The sequence below is a fragment of the Pimephales promelas genome, chromosome 1, assembly GCF_988280905.1.
Source record: "Pimephales promelas chromosome 1, fPimPro1.hap1.1, whole genome shotgun sequence".
NCBI classification, from domain to species: domain Eukaryota; kingdom Metazoa; phylum Chordata; class Actinopteri; order Cypriniformes; family Leuciscidae; genus Pimephales; species Pimephales promelas.
In genome coordinates, this window is record NC_142769.1 from 47,776,769 (window position 1) to 47,789,268 (window position 12,500).

Genomic DNA, 12,500 nt, shown 5'->3' on the forward strand with positions numbered 1-12,500 from the left:
TCAGACCTCTCTCTCTCTCTCGGTGACCCCTGCCCCTCGTAAGCTGCTTTCTTCTCGTGGACGCTTGCTCTGCTGGAGTTTGGACTCGTGTTGTGTGTTTACTCATACAGGCTGATGGGCTGGCAGAGGCATGAGCAGTGTTAGAGAAGGAATGGTTAAGAGGTCAGACGGGTTAAACTCTCTCTAGTGGTTCATAAGCCTGTCTGGCAGGCCTCCAGTACACCAGCCTTCTCTCACACTCGACCGCTGGAGCCTTTAACCTCGCTCCGACACACTAACTACAGCATGCATTTACAGCACGGAAAAGCTTGCATGGGACCGAGGAAGTCCTCGCCTGTCTGTGACGTGGTTTAGCCCGAGTGAAACGTGACCGTAATCTGACTCGATGGGTTGACTCATGAATAACTGGCCACCATTGAAAATGTCATTGAGCATAGGAAAGATCATGCAGGGCTGCAGCTAATGGGGTCAAAGGTGGAAATGATTCAGATCCAGAGGAGCCCACAGCAATGTGTTCAATGCGTTTTATGTCAAAATATGAGGAGGAATATTGTGAGTTTGGTATTTGCCTTAACCTGGTGTTAAGATCGGATCACAAGTGGACGAGGGAGACACACATGGGGCCCTAATTTAACGATCTGAAACGCAAGTATACTCTTAGAAAAAAGGGTTCTGTATTTGTAGCATAGGGTTCTTTACTCAACTCTAAAGGATATTTTATGCTAAAAAAGGTTCAATAATGACAAGAAAGAACACTTTTGGCACAAAGGTTTTTAAATTCTATTATTCATTCATATATTACATTATAATGTAATTAAATTATTGTTTATTAAACCGTTGTAGTAACTTAATATCACATTTTAATCATGCAGATTTTTGGAGGAGAAAAACTGAAATGGCACTCTTCGTCTGATGTTGATTAATTACATTTTTTAACTCGCATATCTTGAATTTTGTGATCATTCACACTCATTGCATTTTAGGGCAGGGGTTCTCAAACATTTTGGTGCCAGGGACCCCTTTCAGGGGAAAAAAAATTCCAAGGACCCCCCTCATATTTATAACAGTTATTGAGCACAAAGTTAATGTGTGAGCGGCAAATGAAATATTTTTGCACAAAATGAATGGTCTCCACCCAGGGTACTATGCAGGAATTTCTAAATAGCCTACTGAGATAACGAAAGTGATCTTGCTAGGAATCACTTAGGATCCCTCACTTAGGAATTTTTGATGTTCTTGATCTACACATGTGCATTTTAAGGTGTTTTAAGGCCCCACAATTGGATAACTATAGATTTAGTAGAAGCATGTCAGTCAGTGGCATACATTTTTTTTTTTTTTTGTCAAGATGTCACGAAACACAATCACATATTCCAATCAGGAATGGCCTTAAAAAAGAAATGTTTCAATAATTAGGCCTATTCTGCACACAAATAAAGCCCATAAGCCTATAAATACAATGACAATGGCATTATGTTTAATAGGTGCGTGCGTTGTTAATTTGAGCTACTGTAATTAGCTAAAAAAAACATACAGTATATGTTAAATATATGAATCCATAATGTTAATCTCATAGGCACAGTATGTTTCTATTGACCTGCTTTTTCCTTTGTTAAAGTTGAGCTTGATTAATACTTTGCAAACTAATTGTTTCAGTCGTTTTTTAAAACTTTTATCTAAAACAGCTGTTTAGTTTATGTTAATAAAGGCCTACATCTTATCTCGCACTTTATGACCGTTGACTGAAACGTCGTGCGGGGAACTTTGAGTTCACTCCGACTCAAACATTTTGACATTGACGAGCTATCGTTGTTAGTCTGCTGAAGCACCTCAGACGAGAAGGTCAGTATCATCGCGATGTGCATCCTTGCAACCTCAGTTGTGGGTACGGCCCTGTCACTATGCACTTTTATTTTGATAATGATCAGACTTCTAATGTCAAATCTACAGTAGCAGTGCTAGAACTGACTATTGTGCACGCACGCGAGACGCCGGGGCGCAATTACCTGGGAATTTTTCCTCAGCAGTGGAAACAGGAATACTCTTATTTATGGTCATAGATAAGACAAGAGTGCATCATCCGAAACGGTAAAGTGTCCATTTTTTTATTTGTGTATAGGCTACATTATAAATGACTACAAAATGTAATGCCTTTTAAAAATACAGAAAAGAACCGGATGCGGGTTCATGCCGTCTCTCTGTCTCCTTTCTGGCGCACGTCCCGCAAAATCAACAGCAGCGAATAGTCTACTTGACGCAAAGACATAGATTATCTATCTATAGAAAACTTTAAGTGTCTACTTTGTATTGTTTTATATGTTAAATGCTTTATATAAGTTACTTAGGAATAAACAGCATGTTTTCAGATGATAAAGAAAACATGACTCATAGCATGGAAAAAAACGTTAGGTTGTAAATTATTTCGCGGACCCCCTGGCTTTAGCTCGCGGACCCCCAGGGGTCCGCGGACCCCACTTTGAGAACCACTGTTTTAGGGGTTCCAAATATGTAGCGCTTTAGAACCTTTTAAGGTTCTATATAGAACCTTTTCTTCTAAGATTGTATCAAGCGCGAAGCGCAAGTAACTTTGTGGGGGGCTTGGGCGCTGTTGCTATTTAAAGGGATAGTTCACTTTGAAATTCATTTTTGGTATGTTTTATCTTACCTCAAGGGCATCCCAGATGTAGGTGTCTTTGTTTTCACAGTATTTTCAATTTTGACATTTTTCAGTCAAACCGTTGTTGTCTATCAGTCATACACTGGAGGCTAAGGGGGTCCACCAAAAAGCATGCACAGAGAAGTCCAAATTAAACATGATTTAATGACTCGTAAATGTAAGTACACATTGATGGCCTAAGACACGAAACGAGCGGTTTGTGTGAGAAAACGATCAGTATTTATATCGTTTTTACCTCTTGTAATCATAGCCATGAGAAAATGATCTGACGGCACGGGTGCTTCGGTCTGCGCATGCGCTGGAAGTGATCGCTTGCGCGCCTACGTTACTCTTTGTTTATACAGAGATTTCGGAAGTTTTACCTCTCACTAAACATATTTAGATATACGGGAAACCGCAATGGAAGACGATTTCGGTATATCTAAATGTGTTTAGTAAAAGGTAAAACTTCCAAAATCTCTGTGTAAATATTGAGTGATGTCACACACAAGCGATCACTTCCGGCGTCACATTGAACTGATTCAGTTCGGTTCAGTTGGACATTGAACAACTGATTCAGATCACTTGGACGTCACTGTGATACTGTTCGTTTTCTCACAAAAACCGCTCGTTTCGTGTCTTAGGCCATCAATGTTTACTTACATGTACGAGTCATTAAATCATGTTTAATTTTGACTTCTTCGTGCATGCTCTTTGAGGTGGTGACCATAGACCTCCATTATATGACTGATAGACAACAACGGTTTGACTGAAAAATGTCAAAATTGAAAATACTGCGGAAACAAAGACACCTACATCTTGGATGCCCTTGAGGTAAAATAAAACATATCAAAAATTAATTTCAAAGTGAACTATCCCTTTGACTCTTGTGCTCGACGCAAATCTAAAAGGGGTTGGTCTGAAGTACCTTCATTTTTTTTTCATATTCGTACCTTCATATGTTTTTGAAATATTTCGTTGTTTTAAGTATTCTTTGATTAAAATAAAGTTACAAAAGTGCATTTATTTTAAATATATTTTTTGTGACAACTTAAAAGTATTTACTGTTACTTTTGACGTGTCCTTGCTGAATACAATTATTAAAAATAAATGTTTTTTTTTTCCTTACACACTACTGACTCTTTTGGACAGTAGTGTAAAATGCTATTAATAACTCAGTTCAAGTCAGTTTATTTATTTATTTCTGTGTGGTAATTATACCACAAATGCTGTCACTCAAGCTGAACTTTAAATGAACCAGCAACACTCCTTTAATATTTCATTCACAAACTGAGCTTTTTTTTTTAAATATTTCAATCCGTCGTCTCCCAAGAGGAATATTCAGTTTTGTAATACTTTATTATTGATGGGATCAGAAAATGACATGTATTGTCCTTACATTTTGTTGAGGCTCAGCTCAATATACACAGTCAAGGGGCCCAGAATTCCTCTGTGTGTATGTGTGTTTTGGGAGTAGATTATATATACACTCTCGTATGTCATTTATGTTTTAAACATGTTTGCATTTGACGACTGTATCTTAGTGTAACTGTGAGAGTGTGTGTGTGATCATCTGGGACATTATGAGCTGCAATTATGCACCATTGCCAAGACTGTCAGTGTGATATACTCGTATACGTACCTCAAGAGGCTCCTTAATCTGTCCTGCTCTACACACACACACACACACACACACAATCTCATGTTAGCCTGTAGGCTTTCAAACGCAGCTCTTTATCATACACTCACACAGAGCTATTTATAATGACATCGCGGTCTTGTCAGACACGTCAGGGTGAAAGTCGTCTACAGCGAAACCTTGTCTCTTGTGCCTCTTCTGTGAACGTCATAAACTGACCAATCAGAGCGCTTAGACACATTAAGAGAAGTGCCATCATTTTGACATCAGCAGCCATTTTCCCTCTTAAAGTGATGTTGTTTTGGTGGATAACGGCATAAATTGTGCCTCGCAAGAACATTGCAGCGTTTCCTGCTTTTAAAGTTAATGGAAAACATTATGATTTCGTGACGGCGCTGAGTCTAATAGCACTTTTCCTTTTTTTTTTTTTCGGGTAAATTCTACCGTCCCTCTCTCTTTTAGCTGTCGGCACTCTCTTAATTGCTTATGAGGGCTTCGTTAATGGCTTAAATCAACCATACCAATGTGTTGCTGGTGATTAATTGAGTCTTATTTAGTTTCAGGAAATATGAAGTGTGAGCCAAAGGTGGAAATAGTTGGCGGAGGACAGTAGTGCAAATCTCTCTTGGTTCAGTTCTGTACTAAACAAAAACTCGTACTGTATTTCACACTCACACACTGAGTTCTAAATTCACGTTTTACAGCTCAATGGTGGATTTTTTGAGATTTGGGTGCTTTTAATTTGGAAGATTAGGGGTTATTTACTGCTCGTTGTCTATGGACAGCATCTGTGACACTTTGCTGATTGCATAGATAGATCATTCATTTTGATAACAAGCAGGAAACATGCTTTCAGTGTGTTTATAAGCCTATATTAGAGCCGATTAATCGTTAAACGATCACAATCTCGATTCAAATACATACGTGATCTCATTCCTACGGCAATCTTTGACAAGTACGATCACATCGAACATTCAAATCTGTGTAAAAAGTATGGTATGAAACCACTTTTTTAAACCGCTAAAATGTAACCAATGTACTAAATGTAATTTTTCTAATGTAATTGTAAAAAATTATCCGGTAAAAAAAAAACGTCAGCATCATATCGTAAAAATACGGTGTGTTACTGTTTTTGAAATTAACAGTTACCGTATTGCCAGCTACAGTACAAAACTTTAATTGAACAGCTATGTGCTCTAACACAAAAAGAGTAACATACCGTATAGTTACGGTATGATGTTGGCAACCACAGCTGCCAGTAGTTTACCGTTTTTTTGTAAAAGGATTATTTTTTAATACAGTAAATCACTTGTTCGCTGATTCATAATGGAACATGTGAAGTCATTGAATCATTCATTCAAACCGACTTTTAAAAAAGTCATTCAGATTAATTAAACATTTTAAATAGACTGCGGTAATTAACATTTTATCAGAACCTCAGATGAATTATTGAATTAATTAAATTAATTTTGTTAAGTTGTCTGTTCAGTGTTCAGAATCATGATCTCTATTTGAAACAATTTGAAAAAAACGTGATTCTCTCTCTCTCTCTCTCTCTCTCTCTCTCTCTCTATATATATATATATATATATATATATATATATAAGATCCTAATTTAAGTATTGATTGAAAAGCCATGGCTCTCAAATCCCATCAGTGTGATTTAAATATTTGCATATTCAAAACTGTTTCGAGACACATAATAATCAATCCCTGATGTCAAAGCTGTTGTGATATGACTTGATGTGCCATATTTCAATACACATGAATATTCATAAGATTCCAAGTGTCTTTTTTGAATTAATTGTTTATAAGCTTTAATATCATATTCATCATATTACACCAGCTTTCATTTGTTTTAGTTTGTGCTTTTGTCCTTATTATTATTTTTTAAATATTTATAAATATATTCTAAATAATTCTAAATATATTTATATTTAGCTTTAATGCATATTTATTACACTTTTAGTTTTATTAATTTAGCACTTCATCTAATTTTTTTTTCTTTTAGCTTTATTTCAATCAACAATATTTTTATTGGTTTTACACTGTTACCGTTAACAACACTGGACTTGCTGCAAATATTCTAATAAATATTAAAATGTTATTTATTTAACACGGAATCTATGGATTCAGAAGACTTAAAAATAGTGATATGAAGTACTTTTATGATGCTGATATGGTCATTTTTCACTGTATGAGCAAGAGCAGCGTGAACACTCTGCGAACGCTCTTCTTTTATGTTGCATGAAAAAAAAAAGATGCATATATGAAATGAAAACTTAATTTTTACACGCATGTTCATTTATGAGGTTTAAAATGCTTGTCTATGGTAATCAACAGGTTATAAATATTCCAAAATATTCCTTTAACTCGCAGATTTGAATATTTATGATGATTTTCACTCTGCCGTGAAAAATATATCTAACATGCATGCAACACACACAGTCTCTCATAAACACACTCACACACAAATGTGCTTCCACAATAATAGCCGTGGGATAACGCCCACACATAACACACACGTCTGACTGACTTGCGCTTTATCACCATCATTAGTGTGACAAGAGGCATCCCAGAACCCCTTTACATAAACACATGCGTGGGAGATGCACACACACACACACACACACACACACACACACACACACACACACACACACACACACACACACATTTGTTCCTTGTTTTTTTCACTAAATTGCTCTTCTGGCCTTTACATGTCATTCTTTTTATCAGTTCCTCTCTCTTGAATCTTTGTGACATGCAGCTGCTACTGTCTTTACACAAATGTTTTCCTCTTATCGTGGAGAATACACACACTGATGTGAATAAAATACACACAGTCATTAAGAACAAAAGACTGCGATGTTTCTCCATGACCCCTGCCCTTCGTTTCTTTCTGGTCCTGTTTTATGAGACTCGGAGAATGGTGTTCCTCAACTCCGACCTCCGTTTCTCCTCATCCCGCCATCACTGCCGATCATAGCCTCAATTACTCATCCTGTCTTTACTGTAGTCTTTCTATCTCCCTCTCTCGTCCTCGTGCTCCCATCAGCCTCTCTCATCCCATTTTTACCTCTTCATCTCTCTCTCTCTCTCTCTCTCTGATTCATTTATGTTTAAAGGAGAGCCAAAGGTTCAGCTTTACTTACAGTACAAGTATTGTTCTCGTCTGTCTTTTGTTTCTCGTCTTTCTCTGCTCCGAGAGCTTTCAGTGCCTCACCTTACAGGGACGAGCCACATTCACATTCCCTCTCTCTCTCTTTCCACTCTTTCGTACACTTTCTTTTCTGTTCTCCGCTCACACATTTGGTCTTTCCGTCACCTCCTATCATCTCTATTCTCAATCACATCAGCAACAGCTTGTCACAGACCATCAATGTCTCTCTCTCTCTCTCTCTCTCTCTCTCTCTCTCTCTCTCTCTCGCCTAAGAATATCTAGATGTTTTAGGGTTACAGTTAACCTTGACCTTCCTGATATCTATCCATCCATCCATCCATCCATCGTTATCTATCCATCCATCCATTTATCCATCTATCTATCCATCCATCCATCCATCGTTATCTATCTATCTATCTATCTATCTATCTATCTATCTATCTATCTATCTATCTATCTATCTATCTATCTATCTATCTGTCTGTCTGTCTGTCTGTCTGTCTGTCTGTCTGTCTCTCTATCTATCTCTCTGTTTGTCTATATCTATCTATCTATCTATCTATCTATCTATCTATCTATCATATCTATCTCTCTATCATATCTATCTATCTATCGTTCTATCTATCTATTTATCTATCCATCCATCCATCCATCATTATCTATCTATCCATCCATCTATCTATCTATCTATCTATCTATCTATCTATCTATCTATCTATCTATCTATCTATCTATCTATCTATCTATCTATCTATCTATCTATCTATCTACTGTATCTATCTATCTATCGTTCTATCTATCATTCTATCTATCATTATCCATCCATCTATCTATCCATCCATCCGTCCGTCTGTCTATCTGTCTCTCTGTCTGTCTATCTATCTATCTATCTATCGTTCTATCATTATCTATTCATTTATCTATCCATCTATCCATCTATCAATTTATCTATCTATCTATCTATCTATCTATCTATCTATCTATCTATCTATCTATCTATCTATCTATCTATCTATCTATCTATCTATCTATCTATCTATCTATCATTATCTATCCATCTATCCATCCATCCATCCATTGTTCTATCTATCCATCTTTCTATCCATCCATCCATCGTTCTATCTATCTATCTATCTATCTATCTATCTATCTATCTATCTATCTATCTATCTATCTACTGTATCTATCCATCTATCTATCATTCTATCTATCATTCTATCTATCATTATCCATCCGTCCGTCCGTCCGTCCATCTGTCTGTCTATCTGTCTCTCTGTCTGTTTGTCTGTCTATCTATCTATCTATCGTTCTATCGTTCTATCTATCATTATCTTTCCATTTATCTATCTATCTATCCATTTATCCATCTATCTATCTATCTATCTATCTATCTATCTATCTATCTATCTATCTATCTATCTATCTATCTATCTATCTATCTATCTATCTATCTATCGTTCTATCTATCGTTCTATCTATCATTATCCATCCATCCATCCATCTGTAGGCTTATATTATCCATCCATCCATTTATTGTTCTGCCATTCTGTCCATCATTGTATCTATCGTTCTCTGAATCGTTCTATGTATCTTTCTATCATTATTGGTTTGTCTACTCCCCTGTGCAAACACACTCTGTAGTCTTTCGCTGAGGCTGAGAGTGTGAGATGATAGTGTGAAGGTCTCTCTCTTTCTCTCACACTCTCCCTCGGTCATTGGTAGGAATGTTATTTTGCTGCCCTGGGCTATTTATTTCAGAAACAGACAAAATTGTTCAAAAAGTCCACTTGAGACTGACAGAGAGTGATATATGAAATAAATGAATGAATCGGAAGACACTAAAATATTATTCACATGAAGGACAGAGGTGTGTCTGACCTCCATTTCATTCTCTCTCTCTCTCTCTCTCTCTCCATCCATCCTTCAGTAAATAAGATCCGGCACTCTCACTTACATCAGGTCATTATTTCTCTCTCTCTCATTTAAGATGGCCAGACCTTATTACCAAGGACAAGCTGTCCTGTCCTGTCTTTGGCCTGTGCGTCTGGCCCACACGTGCCCAGCCATCGTCCTCTCTTAGCTCACTTCAGCCCACATGCATCTCACACAACAGCAGCACATCACTGGCCCACTTACTGCAGGTCCATAATATCATTCCTCAAAATCCCGTCAGCGTTCGGGAGGAAGTGAAAAGAGTCCCTCGGAGTTTGTGTGTGTGAGTGATGGATGCAGTTTAAGGCGTTTTGGGAAGTTAAATGACCTCCTCTGGGACCGGAAATTAGGCCTCATTAGAGCAGCGCCATGATGCAGAGTGACATTTCTATGTGTTAATCCACATCAGATCTAATATACGTGTGTCAGTGGGAACTATTGCTACAGTGTCAGATCTGTGTCTGAGAGTCATACAACAACTAATTTGCCAAAATGTGCTTGATACAACCAGAGCACAAATAAAAGTACAGCAGTTATCTCAGATATCACATTAGATTACCAGATAAAGTTTTGGCGGGAAAAAAAATTTCATTTCTGCGGGAAAACCCCAGCTATTTTTGAAGATTGCCACATTTTCACTCAAACTTGGATTACGAATAACATTTTGAATGGAAAATAACTACACTGTAAAAAATATTTTCAAGATTTGTTATCACAACATATTTTCTTTTATCAAATCAACTTTATAATAATTTATTTAGTTGAGATAACTTATTATTTTGAGTTTCTGATGGTTAAATTAATCTCCTTCATTGTATTAACTCACTTTTTCCTGTTCAATCAACTTAAAATTTTAAGGCAACCAGGTTACTTACTTTTTTAAGTTAAACCATCAATATTTTTTTACAGTGTACACTGTAAAAAAAAAATGTTTTCAAGATTTGTTATCACAACATTTTTTCTTTTGTCAAATCAACTTAAATAATTTATTTAGTTGAGATAACTTATTATTTTGAGTTTCTGATGATTAAATGAATCTCCTTCATTGTATTAACTCACTTTTTCCAGTTCAATCAACTTAAAATTTTAAGGCATTTTAAGTTAAACCAACAATATTTTTTTAAACTAACCATTTTATACGTCATATGTACAGCATCTCTGGTCTGGAGATACCAGACTCAAGTATCAGTTCAGACTCAAAAGAAAATCCCCTTAAAAAGAGATAAATGCACTTGAGAAGCAACACTGGATAAGACATTAAGACTTGTGTTCAGAGAATGTTCTTATCTGTAATACAAGTAGATTTTGTGACTAGTTTCAAGTAAAAAAAACTGGTTTAAAACGACTGAAAAAATCTGCCATTGCAGTAAGACACAAATACACTTGTGAAAGAAAGACAAAAATAGACATTCGAGATGCAATCTATGAAAACAATGCTGAATATTTTATGCAGTGTTGCATTTCAAATATTTATCTGTTTTTTAAATATATATTTCTCTGTGTATTTTATATTTACTTGAGAAAATGTCATAAAAGACTAAATAAACACATTAAGAAGTCCCTTTTCGAATGGTTGATTCATTGCTGTGTGTGTGATATAAAAATAATAAAATCTCTCCTTTTCTTTTAACAGCCACATCGGACGGGACGCGTCAGGGGCTGGAGAGCATGAGAGGAGGAGTTTGTGCTACACAGGGCATGAAGGTGGTGCTGAAAGTGGGACAGAGTGAGTAACACACACACACACACACACACACACGCGCTCTTGGGAGCGTATCGGCAGACAAAGCCAGGGGGTTGTTCGCCTGAAACAGTTACGGATGCTGGATTTGCGTTTCTCTCAGTGGCACAGATGACCACGCTCGTGACCAATAGCTAGTGTGTACACACAAACACAAACTCTGTAGTACCCTTGTTAGTTTTTATTATTAAACTCAGGACAACAGCGGTAAGTGAATCCCAACAGACTGTGGACACAACTCCATGAGCCGTAACTGCACACACACACACACACACACACACACACACTCGTGTCTGTTTAGTTTAGAGTTATTTATCAGTCATGCCTATCACACTACACTGTTGAATGAAAGAGGATTGAACATAGATATGAAACATTTCATTGTTTTCCCGTCTCAATCTTTGGCTATAAATCATATTTTTGCCCCCAGAAACATTACTGACTTTACTTAAAAATCCCGTTCTTTTTCCCCCTTTTTCCCTCTTGCTCTCTCACTGTAGTTGTTATCTGCTTCGTGGCTGAAAGGTCACGTCTGTTTTGTTTGTCATCTAAATAAAAGCCGTTTCGGTTGAAGATATCTGATGAGATGTGCCTGCACACACACACACTGTCATGGCATTTTGACAAGTGTGACAGCTCGCCATAAGCTCAGAGATGACTGTGTGTGTGTGTGAGTGAAATGTCTGTCTGCTGTCTGAAGTGTTTGTAACCTCAGTGGTTGCCCCTCAACAGCAACATTATGGTGTGATACGTCTTAAAGGGGCCACACTCTGCACTTTTACTATTTATTATCTTTCTTAAAGTTGTAATTTAGATGTACAGGACCTCTCTGTGACCTTTAGAAATAATCAGGTTGTCTTTGCTACTGTACCTTTAAAGGAGTAGTTCACTTTTAAGAAAACTTTTGCTGTTAATTTACTCACCGCCATGTCGTCCAAGATGTCCATGTCTTTCTTTCTTCAGTCGAAAAGAAATTAAGGTTTTTGATGGAAACATTCCAGGATTTTTCTCCATATAATGGACTTCAATGGGAACCAAACGGTTCAAGGTCCAAATGAGAGTTTCAGTGCAGCTTCAAAGGGCTTTAAACGACACCAGACGATGAATACGGGTCTTATCAAGGAGTCATGACTCGAAAAAAGATTTGTTCATTTTGATGAACGAGTTTGAACAGGAGAGTCACGAATGCTCATTACAGAACAGAGCATTTGAGCTTATAAAATTTAAACTTTTGTTATTTGTTTTTTTGAAATGAGTGATCGTTTCGCTTGATAAGACCCTTATTCATCGTCTGGTGTCCTTTAAAGCCCTTTGAAGCTGCACTGAAACACTCATTTGGACCTTGAACCGTTTGGTTCCCATTGAAGTC

At 37.0% G+C, this 12,500-nt stretch overlaps 1 protein-coding gene across 1 annotated transcript in view; it reads left to right on the forward strand.

Moving 5' to 3' along the window:
* The window catches only part of efnb3b (ephrin B3b), a 108,436-nt gene that overhangs the window by 85,736 nt on the left and 10,200 nt on the right, over positions 1-12,500 (forward strand). Inside the window, exon 3 of the mRNA XM_039659712.2 lies at positions 11,024-11,116. Within this exon, the coding sequence (XP_039515646.1) occupies positions 11,024-11,116 (93 nt within the window). The remainder of the gene's footprint in view (positions 1-11,023; positions 11,117-12,500) is intronic.